The sequence below is a fragment of the Hypanus sabinus genome, chromosome 7 (genome assembly GCF_030144855.1).
Source record: "Hypanus sabinus isolate sHypSab1 chromosome 7, sHypSab1.hap1, whole genome shotgun sequence".
Taxonomy (NCBI): Eukaryota; Metazoa; Chordata; class Chondrichthyes; order Myliobatiformes; family Dasyatidae; genus Hypanus; species Hypanus sabinus.
In genome coordinates, this window is record NC_082712.1 from 74,832,229 (window position 1) to 74,857,994 (window position 25,766).

General features: G+C 44.0%; 1 protein-coding gene across 5 annotated transcripts in view; it reads right to left on the minus strand.

Annotated features, from left to right (window-relative positions):
- The window catches only part of cntln (centlein, centrosomal protein), a 515,524-nt gene that overhangs the window by 422,909 nt on the left and 66,849 nt on the right, over positions 1–25,766 (minus strand). For 4 of the 5 annotated variants that reach the window (XM_059974898.1, XM_059974895.1, XM_059974896.1 and 1 more), the window contains exon 4: positions 12,438–12,522. The exons of the other annotated variant lie outside the window; for it this stretch is intronic. In XM_059974898.1, the coding sequence (XP_059830881.1) occupies positions 12,438–12,522 (85 nt within the window). The remainder of the gene's footprint in view (positions 1–12,437; positions 12,523–25,766) is intronic. 5 annotated transcript variants of the gene reach the window in all.

Here is a 25,766-nt window from a genome sequence, read left to right on the forward strand (position 1 = left end):
AGCCAGCCAAAGAACAGTCAGCATGCTAAACCCTAAACACAACCCTCCCAAAGAAATCTTGCTGGCAAAATTCCAATCATCCAAGGCTATTATGTTCCTAACAAGACAAAACAAAAAAAACTTAGATCAAAAATCCAAAACATAAGAGGATTCATTTTAACAATTTCAATATATATATACAGAAAAACCTCAAAAAAAGAATAAAGTAGTAAAAAAAATCAAAGAAAATATCAAAAAACAAGATATATAAATGGTCAAAACATAGGTTTATTAAAACCTTATTTTATCCAACATTAAAAAGGTAATTGTTCTTCTAAGAGATATAACGCAATTAATCTTCTGCTTTCAAAAACTTCTGTGTGGGTTCAACCGATCCCAGCCATTTCTGCACACCATTTTTCAGAACGATTCTAAGACATACGGGGAAGCAAAGGGAGGGCTTAAACCCTTTATTATAAAGCAGTGACATGACCTCTTTGTACTTAGCACATTCAGCCATAACCTCCGGTGTACAATATTCCATGAATCTGATCATCTTCCCATTGTAATTGATCATTCCTACTTGACAGGTACAACAGATTAAAAGCTCCTTAGTATGAAATTCGTGAAAGCATAAAATAACCGACCTAGGTCACTCTCCGGACTTCTTTGGTTTTGGGGGGGGGGGGGGGGTTGGCCAGGGACCGGTGAGCGATCTCCAGCTTACGCACAGACGGCAATAAATCAGGGAACAGCTGCTTCAGAAAACTTGCAAAGAACTCCATGGGGTGGGCACCTTTAATTGATTCTTCAAGACCCAGAATACGTAGTTTGTTCCTTCTGTTTCTGCTCTTCAGGTTGGTAATCTTCTTTGTTAATTTTTCATTAGATGAGGATAATTTTTTGCAAGAGTTTACTCATGTCTTCTAAGTCCGTTTCCAGTATCAACAAAGTTTCTTTATTCTCCTTAATTCGCTTTTCATGCTCGATTAGAGTTTGTTGAATAGTGTCCAACTTAACATTAAGATGTTGAAATTCCTCAGAGTTCCATCCTTTGCTTTTTAAAGAAATCTCCAATTGATTCCAAAGTGGTTGGAGAATCTTCTTTTTCTTTTGCAGAGGCTTTAGTCTTTCTTAAGGACATAATAGAGCAATATTAAGATATATAAAACAGTGTAGTGTTGTGCTACACACAGCGCTGAAATAACGACATGCAGTCGGTAAGTCGTTTCAAGACTAGTTTATTCAAACTTCTAGCCGCTGTCATTTAAATCCCAAGCGCCCACCCTCTCCGGGCAGAAATGACGTCAGAGGTGCATTACCTAAGTCTCCCCCCGCGCGCTGGCTATTTGTGAGCTGGTTCGCCTGCGCAGAAAGTGGGTCACCACATAACCACCCCCCCAGAACCGGCGATACACCCCCCAATGTCCACAGTCTGGATCAGCCTCTGTTTGGGAGGTCAGCCTCTGCGCCGCAGTGCCTGAACCTCGACCAGCTGTGCTAAGTCCACATGGGCTGTTTGAGTCGGTCCACCGTGAAAACCTCCTCTTTCCCCCCAATGTCCAGAACGTACGTGGACCCGCTGTTGTTGATCACCTTGAATGGCCCCTCATACGGCCACTGTAGCGGTGCCCGGTGTCTGCCCCTTCATACAAACACAAACTTACAGTTCTGCAGGTCTTTGGGTACATGGGTCAGCGTCCGTCCGTACTGTGAAGTTGTTACGGGGGCCAGTTTGCCGAACCTTTAGCATAACCTGTCCAGGATTGCTGCGGGTTCTTCCTCTTGCCCCCTTGGGGCTGGTATGAACTCTCCCAGGACGGCCAGGGGTGCGCCGTACACCAACTCGGCCGATGAGGCGTGCAGATCCTCTTTGGGCACTGTACGAATTCCAAGCAGGACCCAGGCAAGCTCGTCCACCCAGTTAGGTCCTCTCAGGCAGGCCATGAGAGCCGACTTCAAGTGACGGTGGAAGCGTTCCACCAGTCCGTTCGACTGTGGGTGGTAGGCAGTTGTGTGGTGCAGCTGCGTTCCAAACAGGCTGGCCACAGCCAACCACAGGCTGGAGGTGAACTGGGCATCTCTGTCGGAGGTAATGTGGGCCGGTACCCAGGTTGTGATCAGAGCTCGGGCGCAGGAATCGGCAGATGAGTCGGTGAGCGGGACCGCCTCTGGCCACCTCGTGAACCGGTCAATCATAGTTAGGAGGTACCGCGTTCCTCAGGACACTGGTAGGGGGCCCACGATATCCACATGAATGTGGTCGAACCTCCAGCAGGTGGGTTCGAACTGCTGCGGCAGGGTTTTAGTGTGCCACTGCACCTTGGCTGTTTGACACTGCGCGCACGTTCTGGTCCATTCACTGACCTGCTTGCAAAGTCCGTGCCACACGAACTTGCTGGAGACCAGCCGGACGGTTGTCCTGATAGATGGGTGCACTAAACCATGTATGGAGTCGAAAACTCGCCGTCCCCAGGCTGCCGGGACGATGGGGCGAGGTTGGCTGGTAGCCACGTCGCACAGGAGGGTCCTATCAACTGGGCCTACGAGAAAGTCCTGCAGCTGCAAACCCGAGACTGCGGTCCTGTAGCTGGGCATCTCGTCGTCTGCCTGCTGCGCCTCCGCCAGTGCTGCATAGTCCACCCCCAGGGACAGGGCCTGGACAGCTGGTCTGGAGAGTGCATCCGCCACGACGTTGTCCTTTCCCGAGACATGCTAAATGTCCGTCGTGTACTCGGAGATGTAAGACAGATGCCGCTGCTGGCGAGCCAACCAGGGATCGGACACCTTCGTGAAAGCGAAGGTCAACGGTTTGTGGTCCATGAACGCGGTGAACGGCCTGCCTTCTAAGAAGTACCTGAAATGCCGGATTGCCAGATACAGTGCCAACAGCTCCCGATCAAAAGCACTTTACTTGAGCTCGGGTGGTCATAGGTGCTTGCTGGAAGAACGCCAGGGGTTGCCAGTGCCGCTTGATGAGCTGCTCCAGCACCTCACTAACTGCTGTGTCGGATGCATCCACTGTGAGTGCGGTCAGAACATCCGTTCTGGGGTGCACCAGCATCACGGCATCTGCCAAGGCTTCCTTGGCTTTAACAAAAGCGGCCGCGGCCTCCTCGTCCCAAGTAATGTCCTTGCCTTTACCCGACATCAGGGTGTACAAAGGGCGCATGATACGGGCTGCTGAGGGGAGGAAACGGTGGTAGAAATTCACCATGCCAACGAACTCCTGCAGGCCTTTGACCGTGTTGGGCCGGGCAAAGTGGAGGATCGCATCTACCTTGGCGGGCAGAGGTGTTGCCCCGTCTTTGGTAATCCTGTGGCCCAGGAAGTCGATGATAACGAGACCGAACTGGCACTTGGCCAGATTGATTGTGAGGCCGAAATCACTCAGGCGGGAGTAGAGCTGGCGGAGGAGGGACAGATGCTCCTGACGACAACTGCTGGCTATAAGGATGTCGTCCAAATAGATGAACGCAAAGTCCAGGTCATGTCCCACCGCGTCCATTAGCCGCTGGAACGTCTGTGCGGCATTCTTCAGGCCGAACGGCATTCGGAGGAACTCGAACGGGCCGAACGGGGTGATGAGTGCTGTTTTGGGGATGTCTTCAGGGTGCACCGGATTTGATGGTATCCCCGGACGAGGTCTACTTTGGAAAAGATTCTTGCCCCGTGCAGGTTTGCTGCAAAGTCCTGTATGTGCGGCACAGGGTAGTGGTCTGAAGTTGTAGCCTCGTTCAGTCTGCGGTAGTCGCTGCATGGTCTCCAACCCCCGGCTGCTTTGGGCACCATGTGCAGGGGGGAGGCCCATGGGCATTCAGACCTCTGTACGATTCCCAGTTCCTCCATCCTCTTGAACTCCTCCTTCGCCAGGCGGAGCTTTTCCGGGGGAAGCCTTCATGCGTAGGCGTGGAGGGGTGGGCCTTTGTGTGTGGGCGTGGAGGGGTGGTCCCTGGGTTGGAATGTGTCTGTGTCTGGGCATGGCTACCGTGAACTGTGGTACCAGAATTGATGGAAAATCCGCCAGGATTCTGGTGAATTCATTGTCCGACAGCGTGATGGAGTCCAGGTCTGGGGTGGTCAACTTGGCTTCAACCAGGGAGAATGTCTGAAAAGTCTCGGCATGTACCAGTCTTTTCCCTTGCAAGTCAACCAGCAGGCTGTGAGCTCGCAAGAAGTCCACCCCCAGGAGTCGTTGGGCCACCGCGGCCGGTGTGAAGTCCCACGTGAACCGGCTGGCACTGATCTGCAGCTGCACTGTGCGGGTGCCGTAGGTCTGTATCGTGCTGCCGTTTGTGGCCCTCAGGGTGGGTCCTGGCTTCCTGTTGCGGGTGTCATACCCTGTCGGGGGCAAGACACTGATCTCCACTCCGGTGTTGACCAAGAAGCGGCGTCCCAACTGTTTGTCCCTGACGTACAACAGGCTGTCCTGGTGGCCAGCCGCCATTGTCATTAGCAGCAACTGGCCCTGGCCCTGGCCCTTGCAGGGCGGGCGACAACGGCGGGCTTTTGTGCCCCACCGCTGGTGGTAGAAACACCACTGTTCACTGGCCTCCTCACTCCTGCCTCTGTGTTGTGTGCGCCCCCCTCCCAGGCTTGGTTTGGTCATCTGATGGACGGACGTCACGCTCTCCCTCTTGGCTTTCCACAGCTTGTCTGCCCTGGCCGCCACCTTCTGGGGGTCACTGAAATCTGTGTCGGCCAGCAGCAGATGTATGTCCTCGGGCAGTCGCTCTAGGAATGCTTGCTCGAACATGAGGCAGGGCTTGTGTCCATCAGCGAGGGACAGCATTTCGTTCATCAATGCTAACGGCAGTCTGTCCCCCAAACCGTCCAGGTGAAGCAAGCGGGCACCTCGCTCACGCCATGAGAGGCCAAAGGTCCCAATGAGCAGCACTTTGAATGCTTCATATTTGCCTTCTTCTGGGGGTGACTGTATGAAATCCGCAACCTGGGCGACCGTCTCCTGGTCAAGGGTGCTCACCACGTGGTAGTAATGCGTGGAATCAGAGGATATCTGCCGAATCTGGAAATGGGCTTCTGCTTGGCTAAACCACACGCATGGTCGCAGCGTCCAGAAAGTCGGCAGTTTTAGCGAAACTGCGTGAACAGATGAAGAGTCGGTCATCTTTGGTCCAAATCCCGTTTGGACCGTCGGAGTCACCAATGTAAGCGATGTGCTACACACAGCGCTGAAATAACGACACGCAGTCGGTAAGTCGTTTCAAGACTAGTTTATTCTAACTTCTAGGTGCTGGCATTTAAATCCCTAGTGTCCGCCCTCTCCGGGCGGAAATGACGTCAGAGGCGCATTACCAAAGTTTCCCCCCCGCGCACTGGCTATTTGTGAACCGGTTCGCCTGCGCAGAAAGTGGGTCGCCACAACAGTTTCAAAAAACCGGTAGGAGACAAAAAGATAGATAAGGTCGGCGCAAATAGGAGCAAGTTCAGAAAGATGTTATCCCATCGGCTGCCAGCAGGGCTTTCCTCCTCATTTTCTCCCTCCTGCCTATACATGCTATGCACATCCTTCTTTTTCTTATCCTCAATAACTCTCAAAAACTAAGGTTCTTTAAAGCTGTTATCCTTGCCTTTTATTCTGACAGAAGCATATAAACACAGTGCTCTCAAAATTGCACTTTTGAAGGCCTCCGACTTACCAAGAACACCTTTGCCAGAAAACAACGTCCCAATCCACACTTGCCAGATAGACGCGTTTGGATACCATCAAAATTGCCCTTTCTACAATTTAGAATCTCAAGCTGAGGACCAGACCTATCCTTCTCTTTAATTATCTTGAAACTAATGGCATTATGATCATTAGATGCAAAGTGTTCCCCCAAATAAACTTCTGTCACCTCTCCTGCCTCATTCCCTAATAGGAGATGTAATATTACATTCCCTCTAACTGGGACTTCCCTGTACTGATTAAGGAAACTTCCCAAAACAAATTTGCCAAACTCTATCTCATCAGCCCTTTTGCATTTTGGAAGTTCCAGTCAATATGTGGAAAGGTAAAATAAACTACCATCACAATCTATGTTTCTTACAACAGTCTAGAATCTCCACAGATCTGCTCATCTAAATCCTGCTGACTATAGGGTGCTCTATAATATAATTCCATTAACATGATCAACACTTTCTTGTTCCTTAATCCACTCATATAGTCTTAATGGACAAGCTCTCCAGCCTGTTCTGTCAGAGCAGTGCCGTGATAATTTCCCTGACAGATAACGCCATCCAACTCCCTTTAATCCCTGCAACTCTATCACATCTAAGACAACGAAATCCTGGGATATTGAGCTGCCAATCCTGTCCCTCCTGCAAACAAGTCTCCCTGATGGCTACAAAGTCATAATTCTACATGCAGATTCAGTCCTGAAGCTCATCCACCTTTTCTACAATACACCTTGTACTGAAATATACACAACTCAGAACATTACTCCCACCAGCTTAACCTTTTGATTTCTGACTTTGGATTTAGGTCTAACAATGTCTTTTTCCAGAACCGCTCCACCGTCTGCTCTGTTACTCTGCTTTCCATCCCCCTGCAACACTAATTTAAGTCCCCATCAGTCTGCAACACTAGCAAACCTTCCCACAAGGATATATGTTCCCTCCAATTCAGGTGCAAACCACCCCTTCTGTACAGGCCCCACCCTCGCTGAAAGGGAGCCCAATGATTCAAAAATATGAAGCCCTCCCTCCTGCACCATCTCCTTAGCCAAGTGTTAAACTGTTTGATCTTCCTATATCTGGCCTCAGTAGCACATGGCACTGGTAGCAATCCTGAGATCACAATTCTGGAGGTCCTGTCTTTTAACATACCATCCAACTCCTTGAACTCAAGTTTGCAGGATAACGTCACCCTCCGTATTTTGAATTTAGATTTGCTGCACTCTGCACTTTAATATATTTTCACACAATTTTAAGTTTCTTCCTCAGAGTTCATCTGAATAACCATTCTAATTAGACCCCCCCCCACCACACATGCCCATCATCACCTTAAGCACTGCACTGTAAACACTTAGAACATAGAACAATACAGCACAGTACAGGCCACTCAGCCCACAATGTTGTGCTGCCCCTAAAACCTGCCTCCCATATAACCCTCCACCTTAAATTCCTCCATATACCTGTCTAGTAGTCTCTTAAACTTCACTAGTGTATCAGCCTCCACCACTGACTCAGGCAGTGCATTCCACACACCAACCACTCTCTGAGTAAAAAACCTTCCTCTAATATCCCCCTTGAACTTTCCACCCCTTACCTTAAAGCCATGTCCTCTTGTATTGAGCAGTGGTGCCCTGGGGAAGAGGCGCTGGCTGCCCACTCTATCTATTCCTCTTAATATCTTGTATACCTCTAGCATGTCTCCTCTCATCCCCTCCTCTCCAGAGTAAAGCCCTAGTTCTCTTAATCTCTGATCATAAAACATACTCTCTAAACCAGGCAGCACCCTGGTAAATCTCCTCTATACCCTTTCTAATGCTTCCACATCCTTCCTATAGTGAGGTGACCAGAACGGGACACAGTATTCCAAGTGTGGCCTAAACAGAGTTTTATAGAGCTGCATCATTACTCTGCGACTCTTAAACTCTATCCCTCAACTTATGAAAGCTAACACCCCATAAGCTTTCTTAACTACCCTATCTACCTGTGAGGCAATTTTCAGGGCTCTGTGGACATACACCCCCAGATCCCTCAGCTCTTCCAAACTCCCAAGTATCCTGCCATTTACTTTGTACTTTGTCCTTCCAAAGTGTACCACCTCACACTTCTCTGGGTTGAACTCCATCTGCCACTTCTCAGCCCACTTCTGCATCCTATCAATGTCGCTCTGCAATTTTCAGCAATCCTCAACACTATCCACACCACCACCAACATTTGTGTCGTCTGCAAACTTGCCAACCCACCCTTCTACCCCCACATCCAGGTTGTTAATAAAAATCATAAAAAGTAGAGGTCCCAGAACCAATCCTTGTGGGACCCTCCAATCTGAATGTACTCCCTCCACCATGACCTCTGCTTTCTGAAGGCAAGCCAATTCTGAAACCACTTAGCCAAACTTCCCTGGATCCCATGCCTTCTGACTTTCTGAATAAGCCTACACTTTAAAGACTTTTCAGAATGCTGTATACATTGTAAATATATGCTGATATTTATATATTTATGCACATTTTATTCCAAATCCATACTTTTACCTCTCACTTTTTTTTAATATAATTCTTTATAATTGTTGAACGATGCTGTTTTATTGTTGCATGTTATGCCAACACATCAGAGCAAATGTAAATGCAGTGAGATGGAGGAGTTAGAGGAGAGAGGAGATTTGAGGTGTTCGGGAAAAGTAGGGTGGGAGGAAGAGCATTCTGAGGAACGCAGAGCAGATAACGGGTAGAGGAGAACCTGAGACACACAAGGTTGATGGGGAGTAGTTGAGGGAGCAGGAGATCCATGGGGCATCGTGGCGGTGAGAAAGGTCTTGCTGGAGGTGGAGATGGCCAAGCTTAGATCACCACACTATAGGAAGGAGGACAAGCAGAACAGATTCACCCATCGAGGACTTTAGTTATAAGGAGAGATGGAATAGGCCATTCTTTTTTTCTTTGGAGTGACAGAAGCTGAGGGCTAGTCAGAAACTTTATACTATGGCATGGCCATCTAAAGCAAAAGGCCATCGGTTTAAGGTGAGAGGAACGAATTTTAAAGGCAATTTCAGAGTAAAGTATTTTTTTAATTTAGAAAATGTTGACATCTAGTACCTGCTGCTAAAGGAGTCAGTGAAGTCAGATACAGTCATTATGCTTAGGAGATTTGATTTTTTTTGTGTGTGTGGTGGTAAAAGCAGCAGATTTTTTGGAAGTGGTGCATTTGGATATTCAGAAGGTCTTCAATAAAAATAGCTTATATATAAAATCAGAACACAGAATGGTGGAATACTACACTAGCTTGGATTAACAGGCAGAAAATACAGTAGAAATAAACACATTATTTGCATGTTGGAAGGTTGGAACTAGTGACATGCTTCAGGAAATTTTACTAGGCTTCAATTTTTCATAATAATTTGAAAGAAATGATCAAGTAAAATAACATTATATTTTCTGATGCTATAAACCTGGAAGACAGTGTGAATTGGGAGGAAAGAGCAGAGGAGCTTCAAAAGCACACAACATGAATGGGCGAAGACATGGCAATATAATAAGAAAGCAGAGCTTTTTCCCCCAAAATGCTGAGAGATTAAAAAATTGTTAACATTCATCCTGACTTAGGTATCCTTGTACACTAATCATTGATAGATAACTCACAGATACAACCAGCTCAGAAGGTACGAGTATGATGCCTTTGTAAGAGAATTTGTGCATCATGAAGACATCATGCTGCAATAATGACCCTAGCAAGTCCACATCTGGAAAATAGATCTCGCTATCTAAAGGAGGAATAAATAAGAATTCATCAGTTGAACCTTGAGATCAGGGAATATGAGAGGGAGGGGGCTGTTCTATGAGACAAGGTTCAATGGACTGGACCAATATTTTGTAGAGTTCAAAAGACTGTCTATGAGACATGCCCTCATGCAAGGTTCTTAAGAGACAAGAGCGGAGGCAATATACTTCCGGCTGGGGTTATAAAACCAGGAGTCACATGGGACAGAGATACACAGAACATGGAAATCTACAGCATATTACAGGCCCTTCAGCCCACAATGCTGTGCTGACCATGTAACCTACTCTAAAAAATGCCTAGAATTACCCTACCACATGGCCCTCTAAGTTTCTAAGCTCCATGAACCTATTTAAGAGTCTCTTAAAAGACCCTATTGTAACTGCCTCCACCACTGTCGCTAGCAGTGCATTCCACACACCCTCCACTGTGTGCGAAATGCTTACCCCTGACATCCCCTCTGTACCTACTACCAAGCACCTTAAAACTATGCCCCCTCTTGTTAGCCATTGCAGCCCTGGGAAAAAGCCTCAGGCAATCTACACGATACATGCTTCTTATGCGCCTCTATCAGGTCACCTCTCACCCTCCATTGGTCCAAGGAGAAAAGGCCAAGTTCACTCAAGCTATTCTTATAAGGCACACTCTTGAATCCAGGAAACATCCTTGTAAATCTCCTCTGCATTCTCTACAGTATCCACATCCTTCTTGTAGTGAGATGATCAGAACTCTACACAGTGGGGTTTAACTAAGGTCTTGTATAGCTGTAACATTATCTCATGGCTCTGGAACTCAATCCCACAGTTGATGAAGGCCAATGCACCATTTGTCTTAACAACACAGTCAACCTGCACAACAGCTTTGAGTGTCCTATGGACACGGACCCCAAGATCTCTCTGATCCTCCACACTGCCAAGAGTCTTACCATTAATACTATATTCTGTCTTCAAATTTAACTTCAAAATGAACCACTTCATACTTATCTGGGTTGAACTCCATCTGCCACTTTTCAGCCCAACTCACCATCCTATTGTCCCACAATAACCTCTGACAACCCTCTAGACAATCCACAACACCCCCGACCTTTGTGACATCAGCAAACTTAGTAACCCTTCTTCTTCATCTAGGTTATTTATAAAAATCATAAAGAGAAGCGGTCCCAGAACAGATTCCTGCGAAACACCACTCGTCACCAACCTCCATGCAAAATACAAATCATCTACAACCACCCTTTGCCTTCTATGGGCAAGCCAATTCTGGATCCACAAAGCAAGATTTCCTTGGATCCCCTGCCTGCTTACTTTCTGAATGAAGCTTGCATGGGAAACCTTATCAAATGTCTTACTGAAATCCATATAGACTACATCCACTGCTCTACCTTCATCAATGAGTTTTGTTACATCCTCAAATAATTCAATCAGGCTCATAAGGCACGACCTGCCCTTAACAAAGCTGAGCTGACTATCCCTAATCAGATGAAGACAAATTTAAGACCAATACAAAATTAAATGCCTTCACCCCATGGGTAATGGATTTTTGAAATTCTCAGACTGTATACTATGGAACTTTGACAGCTGAACATATTCAAGCAAGAGCATGGTAGATTTTTTTTTGTATATCAATAATAAGAAGCAGAAGGTGCTGGGGTAAAAGCCTAGGCATCGAGTGGAAGACTGGGTGTGAGGAAGGACATATGGCCTGCTCCTGGTTCCTTTTCTTATTTTGGCCACAAGAAACAGTTCTTGGGTAAGAGTTAAACCAATGTGAAAACCACCAAAGAAAACTGCCTCATGAACTGTTCCAACATATTTAGACAAAAATGATGGGAAAGGGAAAGTACAGAAATAAACATGGTACTTTGAATGAGAATATAGATAATGAAGACAGAAGAAATTAGAAGAACTGAAAGGATTCAAATAAAATCTGGATAAAGTTGATGAGATGGAATAGGGCAACTGAGCAAAACTGTAGGAAGACTAGGAAGTGGAAATTTGTAAAATACCATGGGAATTAAAATAGTTGAGATTCACAAGGACTGCACAGAGACAAATTACTGCACAAAAAACACTAATTCAAATCACCCGTCAGGACTAAGTTTAGAACTGAAGTATGGTTACAATTTCTTCAAGATCAATAAATCTGTAGACAATAGACAACAGGTGCGGAAGTAGACCATTCGGCCCTTCGAGCCTGCACCACCATTTTGAGATCATGGCTGATCATCTACTATCAATACCCGGTTCCTGCCTTGTCCCCATATCCCTTGATTCCCCTATCCATAAGATACCTATCCAGCTCCTTCTTGAAAGCATCCAGAGAATTGGCCTCCACTGCCTTCCTAGGCAGTGCATTCCAGACCCCCACAACTCTCTGGGAGAAGAAGTTTTTCCTTAACTTTGTCCTAAATGACCTACCCCTTATTCTCAAACCATGCCCTCTGGTACTGGACTCTCCCAGCATCTGGAACATATTTCCTGCATATCCTTGGGCACAGAGCTTTATAAAGGCATTAGCACGGGCAACAGGAAGTCCAGTGCAACATCAGTAATAACAACTTAGCAATTCAGCCATGCAATGTCAATATTATGATAACCTTAGTTTACATAGCAGTTTTGGTAGTCCTTTGCACCAGCACAGTGCATTTAAGAAACATGGCAATTCACTGTAAAAAGTTAATTTGCTGACATCTGTGATCTGGGATTTAAAAATGCATGCCACATTCCAGGGATACTGTATTCACCCCATTTAATCTATTTCTGTGTTCAATGTCATGAAATCCCGTTATAAGAATTTTACATAAACAATGCTATTGAAAGTACAAGAGACCTGCAGAAGCCCTGGCAATACTCTAGTCATCAATGCTCAGATTTCCTTTTGCAAAATACACAGGAAGATCAACCATCTAAAGCCCAATCATTATCACCTAGCATTTGAAAAGAATATGAGTAATTCTTTCCATGTCCAGTGGTTATTTCAGTACTCCAGAAGAGAAACAAATATTTCAATGTCCTTACCTCCTCAAGTTCTAAAATCTTGTCATCCTTAACTTGGAGAATGTCTAAAACCTTTCTGTCCTTCGCTTCAGTTTTCTGTTTTTCCCTTAAGACAAGAGGCAAATCAGCAAATGGTGAATATCTTACTGTACTTATTAGCTGCATCACCCAATATCTAATCTATTGCAACTAAACTGTCAACTTTGCAATGAATAGAACAACATTTGGAAGTGAATCTTCATATAGAGTGTACAAATCAAACCAATAAGGATAAAATGGGGAAGGGATTCATGATGGAGCATATTCAGGACAGCTTCTTAAAACAAGAAATTAACAACTGAACTACAGAAAATGCTCTTATAAATCTGGTCATATGTAATGAAGTAGTACTCATTAATGATCTCATCATAAAAATATCTACCACAGGAAAATGAGTATAATAGAATCTCACATTCAGTTTAAGAGTGGGAAACTTGTGTCTAAAGTTAACATGCTAAACTGAGATGCAATTGCAAAGGCTATGAAAAGAGAGTTAACTTAGTTGACTGGTGAACTGAATGAAAAGTTAAGGCTGTAGTTAAGCAGTGGCAGATACTTAAAGAAATACTCCATTACTCTCAACAAAAGTATATTTCATCAAGGAATTAAGAATGAACCATCTATGGTTAACAATGATTTTTTTAATATATTTCTCCATTCATGGGAAATTGTTTTCATCAGCTTTATTTCTTCTTGCACTGAGAAAGTTAAATGTCAAGTATATTGATGGGTCTGGACATGCATTTAGAAATATTGCAATATTATTCCCTAACTAAATAGTTCAGCAGTCACATGGTTACTGTTACTAAGAGTGGCATTATAGCAAGTTATCAAATCAAAAGAAAATAAATACAACTGTTAATATTAGTACAGGTTGACCACCCTTTATCAGAAATGCTTGAGGCCAGAGTGTTTAGATTTTTTTGGCTTTTGGTTTTCTTGACATCTAAATAATGAGATAGCTTGGGAATGGGACTCAAATCTAAACACAAATTCCACTTACATTACATATACAGCTTATACATGTTCACTGAAGTTTTATATATTTAAAAACATTTGTGCATGAAGCAATAAATGTCTTCATTTAACTATTAGAAAGGTAAGCTGTTACTACCTTAGCAGACCAGGTGAACAGTCAGTGGGTGTCTGGCATCGCCATCATGCCTGACTTGAACTTGTGTGCTCCGGTAAGCAGTCTTTGTCATACACTTGTTCATCACACATATGTACTTAACGGTGAATATTATTACATACCATTAATATAATGAAAATATGTGTGCAGTGTAACAGAAGCAGCTCAGCAGCATTGGAAGAATACCCGAATCAGCTGTTCAAACAAACAACAGCAGGCTTTCGGCCTCCACCTACGATACGGCATTTTGATTGACAGGTTACAGTACACTGCATTTGTATTTTACCTTTTTCTTTAGTCTTAAATTAAGGTAGAAAAACAAAAGACTGAATTTAATCACAGATAAATATAATGAAAACTGATAAAGCTTAACATTTTATTTTTAACAGAATCCTGATGCTGGTCATGTTACACTCAAACATTAGATTTTAGGTGGACATGAAATTCAGATTTCATGCAAAAATGTTTTGTAATTACCAAAAAGTGATCATCTTCACCTACAAAAGATAATAGGTAATAGCAGCACCAAACACTATAACTACATCGTCTGAGAAACTTGAGGGAGATGGTACATCAACATTGATATCACTGTGAGGAAGAACATCAGAAGTGGTTGAGGGACCTGGAAGTAGATACTCAGGATGAGGAGGCACTGGGCTGGATGACTTTTCTTTAAATCATTCTTCTAATGTTGTCTCATTTACACGTGCTTTTGTCATTGCATTCTTTCTTTGATTTTATGAACGAAAATAATTTCTCATTCTGTTTTGAATGCACGCTGCTCTAGCTCTTCAACTTCTCTGATCAGCAGACACTTCATCACCATAAATCTTTAAAAATGTAATGCCTTGCCTTTTCTTAAATTTCTGTAACCAGCCTGCTGAATATCCACAATTACCTTCAATTTTCAGTTTATCATGATAGATGTTTGTTTCATGATTAGCATACCATTAAGCAGCATTTCTTTACTGCAATGACGACAAATCCACTCTTTTAATACACACCGAGATCTTTATTTTTTACTTTTTGCAGTGTTTTTCTATTTTTCATTAACTTCTGTTCAGTACAGAACTTTAACAGTTTGTCCTTGGTCATAGATGATTGTCGCTCCAACACCATACTCCTCTGTCAGGTGCTTCCACGTACACCACTGTCAAGTTTTTCCAACAACTTGACTTTGTGTTATAGATAAACATAGACAATAGGTGCAGAAGTAGACCATTCGGCCCTTCGAGCCTGCACCACCATTCTGAGATCTTGGCTGATCATCTACTATCAATACCCGGTTCCTGCCTTATCCCCATATCCCTTGATTCCCCTATGCATAAGATACCTATCCAGCTCCTTCTTGAAAGCATCCAGAGAATTGGCCTCCACTGCCTTCCTAGGCAGTGCATTCCAGACCCCCACAACTCTCTGGGAGAAGAAGTTTTTCCTTAACTCTGTCCTAAATGACCTACCCCTTATTCTCAAACCATGCCCTCTGGTACTGGACTCTCCCAGCATCTGGAACATATTTCCTGCCTCTATCTTGTCCAATCCCTTAATAATCTTATATGTTTTACATAAATGCTTTCTCTTTTTCTTTTCACTAATATTCATAGGAGTAACTACAACCTTATTTGACATTCTCAATAAGACCCTCACAGCACAGAGCACAGAACAAGCACACAACACATGGTAATCACTGTGAGTAATGCACAAAGGTCTGGCTATGACGACTACGGGAAAACAAACTTGCAGTAACAGGATCCTACTCCAGGTACGTGAGGTAATTTCTTCGAATTGTCTGTGGTGAGCAGAGATGTGTGTGTCACCTGAGAACCTTTGCAATGCCTTGAAGAATTATCCATTTGTGGCATCATGTCAGCACTCATAAATAAAATTTAGAGTTCAGAGGTTTTCAGATTTTAGATTTTTGGAGAAGGGACCAAAAAAACTGGAGAATTTTGAAAGCTAGAAAAGAATAAAGATATTTCTATCTTTAATTTCTCTATTTTTTCCTTTCAGAGTTCTTTTGAAGACCCTGACCTGGAGTTAGACGCTGACTTCACTTTTTGTGGGAATGGGACCTGCTCTCAAGGTCTCATGACTGGCCACTATTTGATATACCAAAGACGCAGCCTAGAAGACTAGTGCGCCTTCAGAGTTTCAGGATTTCGTGGCTCTGGAAGTAGGCAGATTCAACGTAGGTACCGCTGTCGAGTGTGTCATGGGAAATGGAAGACTGTAAGCAGCAAGCTGGCTGCTGGTGTTGTACCCAGAGACCCATCTTCTTTAGGCACAGAGCTCGGAAAAAGTGACGCAACGGACTTTTAACACTGTAAATCAGCAAGTTGCTTGTTATGTCTCTCCTCTTGCTGTGAAACAGGAACACCTCTTTTTCCCTTATTCGAGAGAGAGAGAGCCTGTGGTATGTTGAATTACCAGGCGAACGAGTAGACTTTGGGGTACTGCAAGTCTGTGTCTTCATTGATGCTTTGTGCACACTTGAGTGCTTGGTGCTTTTTTGCTGGTGGGGGAGGGGATCATTGCTTTGCTGCTGCTTACTCATGGGAGGGAGCTTTAGGGTTCTAACATCTAACTGTCATTCATTCTTTGGGACATTCCTCTGTTTTCACAGATGGTTGCAAAGAAAAAGAATGTGTATTTCAGGATGTGTATTGTATACATTTCTATGACATTAAATGTACCTTTGAAACCTTCGAATAATGGAACAAAGAGAGAAAGAAAATATGCCTGAATTTATTAAATCAAGTCTAACCAATCACATCTTTTCCCTCCCACCATCCTTTGCTTTCTGCAGGGACAACTGTCCAAAACTTGCACATTCATTCATTTTTCCCAATAGATCCCACCCTCTCCCCAGGCATATTCCAGGGTCATAAATGCACTACCAGGTGAGGCAAAGATTTACATGCACCTTATCTAATCTTGTTAATTGAATTTTGTGCTCTTGATGTGGCCTCCTCTGCACGAATAAGACCAAGTGTAGACTACATTTTTGATATCCCTTCCATGCAAAAAGATTTTGACACCTACCCTATGTCTCTCAAAATCTTACATTCTTCCACCAGGCACCATTCAGCTTCCACTCCATGGAAAACAATCCTACCTACCTAATCTTCACCCATAACTGAAGTCCTTCAGTGCAGGCAATATCTTGGTGAATCTTCTTCGATGCTATCACATGCTTCTATAGTATTTCAACCAAAACAGCAAACAATACTGCACTTGCAGTCTATCAATGCTTTGCAGAACTGTAATATAGCATCCCAGCACCTATACTCTATGCCTCAATCCATGAAATCATGCTTGCCTACCCCTATTTGACCTTCCAAACCATTGAATAAGAGAGGTTGGTCGAGAGAGAATTTATATTTATTTATATATTAATGAGTTGGACTTGGGTGTACAGGGCATAATTCTATATTTAAAGGATGATGTAAATTTTGGAGTCATAGGAGGAATAATAAATTTGATGGAGATATACACAGTCATAGATTAAGTGGAGAACGCAGATAAAATTTAATGCTAACTAATCTGATATTTTGCATTTGAGAACAGGCAATTTGAAGTAAAAAAGCACAATTCTGGGGAAAAAAGTGAAAGATATCTGGAGGTGTATCTGCTCAGTTATGTTGAAAGTAGCAGAATAGATTGAAGCAATATTTTAAATAACACATAAAGAAAATGAATTTGGCTAAATAAAGGAGCTGGCAGATCCCTAAAGTAATGGAACAGCAGTGCAGCTGGTAAAACTGCTCCCTCACAGTTCCAGCAACTTGGGTTCAATCCTGCTGCCTGTGTTCACTGTATCGTGTTGACATGTTCTCACTTTGACATTGTGGATTTCCTCCCACATACCCAAATGTGCAGATTAGTAGGTTAATTAGCCACTGTAAATTGCCTGTGGTATGTAGGTGAGCGGTACAATCTGGGGGGAGTGGATAGGACAGTGCAGAGAATAAAATGATTAGCATAGGATTTGTATAAAATGAGTGCCTGATGATGAGGGCAGACTCCTTAAACCAAAGTGTTTGCTTCTGTGCTACATCACACTTTGCACTAATGGCCAATATTCTGAAGTCTCAGCATGAAATGGATACAATAGTTATAATCTTCCAAAACTCCCCAGTCCCAGCATATGCAAGAAAGGAGACATAAAGCAGAAGCAGAATTTTCTGCTTTTGTTTACCCAGTGACTTTAGACCAACTACCTTCACGAAAGTCACTGGGTAAACAAAAGCAGAAAATTCTGCAGATGCTCTGCAAATCAAGCATCATCTGTAGAGAAGCAACCAAATTAACGTATCAGGTCAATGACCCTTCATCACAATTAGAAAAATTAAAAAAAACAAATTTGCTTAAAATTCCAGAGAGAGGTATAACGGAGAGAAAAACAAGAACATCTGTGATATGGTGATCAAGATGATCCAGGTGACATAAATCCTTCTGGAGGCATCTGAGAGAGAGTCATGAATCATTTCTAACCATAGCAGATCTGTCAAGAGGAGCATAAGGGAGACAAATAAGGCAAGTAAAACAACATCAGAACAGTGAACATAGCAGCTGGTGGAAATCTGAAACAAGAGAATGCTGAAAATATCAACTGATTAAGCGGCATCTGCAGGGAAATAAAATCAGAGTAAGTGCTACAGGTTGGAGCTGTGGAGAGAATGGTTCCTTCAGAATGCCGAAAGGAAAGAAGAGAAGATGTGTACCAGTAGAATCTTATTCAATGTGATGGAACTTGAAGAAGATGATTTGTTAAATTTACAGGCTAGTGGATGGAAAGTGAAGAACATAAAACTTTATTCTTACCTCAAGTTATAGGAGTGAAAAGGAGAAGTGCAAGAAATAGGATAGGCACAGTTAAATACATTGCCATCTACGGTTGAGGGAAGCCATGCTTTAGGGTAAATGACATCACAGAAGCATCATTTCAATTCTTAATCCTACTTCCAATCAATTTTCTAATTTTTCCAGTTCTGATAAAAAGTCTTTGACCTCAAGTGTTCACTGATTCTTTTTCCATAATTATGTCTGACCTATTCAATATCTTCAATATGTTCTATTTTTATTCCGGCATCTGCAGTTGTTCTGATTCTCAGTCACTGGAAGCCCTCCAGCATTTTCTGTGTGTTTTACTTTGGATTTCCAGCATCAGCAGAACCTCTTGTGTTTATAAGCTGTGGGATGCATGGTACTTCGATTTTCAAAAGGGCATTTCATAATATGCCACACAAAGGTTATTGCACGAGGTCACAGTAATTTGGGGACTACAACAATGGAGAGTCATAGAGCATTACAGCACAGAAACAGGCCCTTCGGCCAATCTAGTCTATGCAAAAGTACTTTGTAGATAGGATGAAGAACTTGTTTCTGTGCTGTGGTAATACCTAGTACCTTTCCACTCGCACCTAGACTATAGTCCTCCATATCCCTTCCAGGTACCTTATCCAGTTTGGGAAATAACCATATAAACCTTATAACAATTACGGCACGGAAACAGGCCATCTCGGCCCTTCTAGTCCATGCCAAACACTTACGCGCAACTAGTCCCACTGACCCGCACTCAGCCCATAACCCTCCTTTCCTGACCATATACCTATCCAATTTTACTTTAAATGACAATACCGAACCCGCCTCTACCACTTCTACTGGAAGTTCGTTCCACACAGCTACCACTCTCTGAGTAAAGAAATTCCCCCTCATGTTACCCTTAAACTTTTGCCCCTGAACTCTCAAATCATGCCCTTGTAGCGGTGTCTACATGCAGCGCTGAAATAACGACACGTAGTCAATGAGCTGCAGTTGCAAAAGAGATTTATTCAAACTTCGGGGCCTCGCTTTAAAGCCCTCCTGTTCCCGCCCTCTCTGAGCGGGAATGCTGTAGGGGGCACATATTCACAGTCCTGTCCCGCGCGCAGGCTCTTCCCCTTGCTGGTGAAGAAGGCTTGGCGCCCTTTTTGGGACCGGCCTCAATGTCGGCACGCGCCACTTTGTGAGCCGATTCAAGTGCACTGGGAAGTGGGTCACCACACCCTCTTTTTTGAATCTCCCCTACTCTCAATGGAAAAGCCTATCCACGTCAACTCTATCTATCCCCCTCATAATTTTAAATACCTCTATCAAGTCCCCCTGTAGCAGTGTGCTACACGCAGCGTTGAAATAACGACACGTAGTCGATGAGCTGCAGTTGCAAAAGAGATTTATTCGAACTTCGCGGCCTCGCTTTAAAGCCTTCCTGATCACGCCCTCCCCGGGCGGGAATGCTGTAGGGGCCGCGTATTCACAGTCCCATCACGCGTGCGGGCTTTTCCCCTTGCTGGTGAAGCAGACTTGGTGCCCTTTTTGGTACTGGCCTCAATGCCGGGGCACGTCACTTTCTGAGCCGGTTCGAGTGTGCTGGGAAGTGAGTCACCACATAACCCCTCCCCAGAACCAAAAGTCTGGCCACAGCTGACCACAGGCTGGAGGTGAACTGGGCGCCTCTGTCAGAGGTAATGTGGGCCGGTACACCAAATCGAGATACCCAGGTGGCAATCAGTGCCCGGGCGCAAGATTTGGAGGTGGTGTCGGTGAGCGGGACCGCCTCTGGCCATCTTGTGAACCGGTCCACAATAGTGAGGAGGTGCCGCGCTCCGCGCAACACTGGCAGGGGGCCCACAATATCCATATGAATGTGGTCGAAACACCGGTGGGTGGGGTGGAACTGCTGCGGCAGAGCTTTGGTGTGCCGCTGCACCTTGGCAGTTCGGCAGTGCATGCACGTTTTGGCCCATTCGCTGACCTGCTTGCGGAATCCGTGCCAAACGAACCTGTTGGAGACCATCTGGACGGTTGATCTGATGGAGGGGTTCGCTAAGTTATGAATGGAGTTGAAAATGCGCCGCCGACAGGCTGCCAGGACGACGCGGCGGGGTTGGCCGGTGGTGATGTCACAGAGTAGGGTCCTCTCACCTGGGCCTACGGGGAGGTCCTGGAGCTGCAAACCGGAGACTATGGTTCTGTAACTTGGGATCCCTTGTCTGCCTGCTGCGCCTCTGCCAAAGCTTCATAGTTTACCCCTTGGGACAGGGCTTGAATGGTAGGGCGAGAGAGTGCGTCCGCCACGACACTGTCCTTTCCCAAGAAAGGTCTCGGCGTGGACCAGTCTCTTCCTTGGCAGGTTGACCAGTAGGCTGTGAACCCACAAAAAACCCGCGCCCAGGAGCGGTTGGGCTATGGCGGCCAGTGTGAAGTCCCACGTGAACTGGCTGGAGCCGAACTGTAGCCGAACCGTACGGGTGCCGTAGGTCCTTACTGTGTTGCCGTTCGCGGCCCTCAGGGTGGGACCCGGTGCCCTGTTGTGGGTGTCATAACTTGTCGGAGGTAAGACGCTGATCTCAGCTCCGGTGTCGACCAAAAAACGGCGTCCCGACCACTTGTCGCACACATACAGGAAGCTATCCCAATGGCCAGCCGCCGGAGCCATCAGTGGCGGCTGGCCCTGGCGTTTCCCGGGAACTTGCAGGGCGGGCTACAGCGGCTGGTGTAGACACACCATTGTTCGTTGGTCTCCTCACCTCTCCCTCTGGGACTAGTGGGCTCTGCTGCCGGGCATGGTCTGGTCTGCTGCTGGGAGCGTGGCCTGGTGATCTGTGCGACGGACGCCCCACTCCCCTTCTTGGCTTTCCACAGCAAGTCCACCCGGGCCGCCACCTTCCGGGGGTTGCTGAAATCCGCGTCGGACAGCAGCAGGCATATGTCCTTGGGCAGCTGCTCCAGGAATGCCTGCTCAAACATGAGGCAGGGCTTGTGTTCTCCGGCCAGGGACAGCATCTCGTTCATCAAAGACGATGGCGGTCTGTCTCCCAAACCATCCAGGTGCAGTAAGCGGGCAGCTCGCTCGCGCCGTGAGAGTCGAAAAGTCCTTATGAGCAGGGCTTTGAATTCTGTGTATTTGCTGTCCGCTGGGGGAGACTGTATGATTTCCTCAACTTGGGCCGTTGTTTCCTAGTCGAGGGAGCTCACCACGTAGTAGTAACGTGTGTCCTCCGAGGTTATCTGCCAAATGTGGAATTGGACTTCTGCTTGCTGGAACCATAGGTGAGGTTGCAGCATCCAGAAGCTTAGCAGTTTTAACGAAACTGCATGAACAGATGCGGCGTCGTTCATCTTCGTCGGGATCACCAATTGTAGCAGTGCGCTACATGCAGCGCTGAAATAACGACACGTAGTCAATGAGCTGCAGTTGCAAAAGAGATTTATTCGAACTTCGCGGCCTTGCTTTAAAGCCTTCCTGATCACGCCCTCCCCGGGCGGGAATGCGTATTCACAGTCCCGTCCCGCGTGCGGGCTTTTCCCCTTGCTGGTGAAGCAGACTTGGCGCCCTTTTTGGGACCAGCCTCAATGCCGGCGCGCGCCGATTTGTGAGCCGGTTCGAGTGCGCTGGGAAGTGGGTCGCCACACCCCCTCAACCTTCTATGCTCCAAAGAACAAAGACCTAACTTGTTCAACCTTTCCCTGTAACTAAGTGCTGAAACCCAGGTAACATTCTAGTAAATCTCCTCTGTACTCTCTTTATTTTGTTGACATCCTTCCTATAATTCGGCGTATGGATACTTTGCAGAAAACAGAAAATTGGGACAAATGGATAATTTTCAAAATGGTAAGTAGTAATTACAGTGATGGCATAAGAATCAGTGCCAGGTGTTATGTTTTTTAATTATGAAAATTTAATCAGGGAAAAAACATGGGAAAAAAGCTGATTACTTCATAGAAACATAGAAAACCTGCAGCACAATACAGGCCTTTCAGCCCACAAGGCTGTGCCGAACATGTCCTTACCTTAGACCTACCCTAGGCTTACCCATAGCCCTCTATTTTCCTAAGCTCCATGTATCCAGAATCAGAATCAGGCTTATCATCACCGGCATGTGACATCTTTTGAAAGACCTTATCGTTTCTGCCTCTACCACCGCTGCCAGCAGCCCATTCCATGCACTGATCATTCTCTGCATTAAAAAAAACTTACCCCTGACATCTCCTCTGTACCTACTTCCAAGCATCTTAAAACTATGCCTCTCATGCTAGCCATTTCAGCACCGGGAAAAAGTGTTTGACTATCCACATGATCAACGCCTCTAATTATCTTGTACACCTCTATCAGGTCACCTCTCATCCTCCGTCGCTCCAAGGAAAAAAGGCCGAGTTCACTCAACCTATTCTCATAAGTCATGCTCCCGAATTCAGATAACATCCTTGTAAAACTCCTCTGCATCCTTTCTATTGTTTCCACGTCTTTCCTGTAGTGAAACTACCAGAATTGAGCACAGTACTCCAAGAGTGGTCTGACCAGGGTCTTATTATAGCTGCAACATTACCTTTCGGCTCTTAAACTCAATCCCACAATTGATGGAAGGCCAATGCACCGTATGCCTTCTTAACCACAGAGTCAACCTGCGTAGCAGCTTTAAGTGTCCTATGGACTCCGACCCCAAGATCCCTCTGATCTTCCATACTGCCAAGAGTCTTGGCATTTTACTTTAGTGAGGCATTCACATAAGACTTGGTGGCGTAATGATATACGCCATCCAAGTATTCTTACATATAGCCCCATAATGAACTATGTAAACAAAGAATGCTTAATCAAATATATTTACAATGTTACTCATATATTACTGAAATATTAAATACACTTTGGAATATAGAGTTTTGTAAAACACTTCAAAAGCTTCTTGAATTTCACTTAGCTTTTTGTTTTTATCATTTTTGTTCTTGGATTCCTAATTCTATGAATTGTATTTTCTATCTTTTTTCCCAGTTTCCACGCCATAATTTTCATAGACTTAGATCCACTTTCATAATGTCTCTGTTTCAGAAACATTAAATTTTTCCTGATTTCTTGCGTAGCTAAACTATTAGCTTCATTCCTAATTTTATTTTTCGATTTCCTCTAATGTATCCTGTGCCAAATTCAACTTGTGTTTTTTTCTAGTTCTTTCAGCCTATTTTGTAATTCCTCTAATGTTTTATTCCTTATTTTTTTCTTATATGAAGATATCACTATAATTTCCCTCTTAAAACAGCCTTCAGAGTATCCCATAGAATGGGAGGTGAAACCTCTCCATTATCATTGAATTGCAAGTAAAAACCAATTTCTTTTTAAATTTGTTCCTTTAAGTACAGATCATTGAGTAGACTTGAATTTAGTTTCCAAATAGTATTCTTTGGTTGTAGGTCAAAAATCAACAGATAAATATATAGGTGCATGGTCACTTACATCTATTGTCCCAATTCCACAGATCATATTTTGTCTTTTCCAAATGTTTTGAAATAGTCTATTCTTGTATATATGGGGGGCAAATAATGAGTGTAATCCTTTCTGTTGTGGAAAAGGTCTCTCCATATATCAATTAGACCAACATCCTCAAAAAGTGTATTAACTTTCTTATGTGAGGATTTCGTTTCATAGGTTTTTCTATTGGAAGAGTCTAACTTTGGTTGTAATTGTAAATTTAAATCTCCCTCATATATCAGGAAACCTTCTGTTTTCGTTACCATAATATTAGTAATTTTCTGAAAGAAACCAGTATCACTTCCTGGGGGTGCGTATATATTCAACAGAGTAACTGAATTTCCGTCTATACTCCCCCTTACCAGAATATAACTGCCCTCCTTATCTCCCATTTTGCATACTTATTCAAAATTTAGCTTGTTTGAGTTAAGAATAGCAACTCCTCTCCTATGTCCTGATTCATATGAGGAGAAAAAAGATCACTCCCTACTTGTACATAGTTTTTTCCTTTCGCTTGTTCTTTCTTTCCTCTCTTTTCTATAAGTGTATACCTCAGATAAATATTATGTGGAGATTTGTGGTATATGAGACTATGTGATATATATGTACAATATCTGAAATACATCTTATGCAAATATTTGTTTGATGATGAATAAAAAATAAATTACAAAAAAAATATTAAATACACTACTTCTTCCTGCTTAGCTATAAACTCCAACTCAATATACAATGTATCTCAACATAAATATATAACACATTGCTCTCTTAATATTTAGATATTTTATATATGTGTGTGTATATTTGTATATACACATACATACACGTATGTTCAGTTCGGTTGTCCATCGGAATCCGATGACGATGTCCATTCCTTTAACAGTGAGATCTTTGATGACTATACAGTCCTATCCTGGACCGACAAGTGGTGGTAGTGATGGCAACCATGGCTGCATTTCTCCTGGCTCTCTTCGGGTTGTTCTTTCCATCTCCAGAATACGAACCCCATCCCTACACAGCTGTCGCCAAGTGTTACGGTCAGCAGCAACATCCTCCAGGTCCTCAGGTCTGATCTTGCACAGTCAGGTAGGTAGGTGGGTGGGTGAGTTAGTGAGTGAGTGTGTACACACACATATATATTCACATATACAGTATACTATATGATACAACTTCTGTATAAACATCCATAGCATGGTAAATTTTAAATTGCCCCATTCAGGTGTAAAGATTTAGGTGATGTGGAGGATATCTTACTCTTGTGAAATAACGTCTTTCCTGACAAGGGGAGTTACTCTGCTTGGCATGTAAGACATTGCTGTGAAACAATCTCAGGTTCTGGGACCTCCTCCATGGTGGTTGTAGGAGTTGAATCTGGGACTGCAGGAAGTGGTTTTGACAGCTCTGCCACCTTTCATTTCTAACAGTTAACTCCACTCTCATCAACTGATCAATGTGTCATCTTCAGATGACATCAGATGCAAAATCCATTGTGTACGAGAATGGTCCAATGACAGGATACCATTTAAAGTTGTTACTGTTAACTTTATCTATTTAGGTATAAAAATTACCAAGAAATATAAAGATTTATTTAGACTGAATTTTTTACCTATGCTTCATCAAATTCAACAACTTACTACAAGATGGTCTCCCTTATCCTTATCATTAGTTGGTCGGATTAATGCTATTAAAATGATGATTTTACTGAAATTTTTATATTTATTTCAAGCCTTACCAATTTTTATTCCTAAATCTTTTTTTGATAACATTGATTTTGTGTGGCAAAATAAAAACCCCAGGTTAAGTAAAAGGCAATTACAAAAATCTAAAAAAGATGGTGATTTAGCTTTACCTAACTTTAGATTTTACTATTGGGCAAATAATATTCCTAACTTAATAT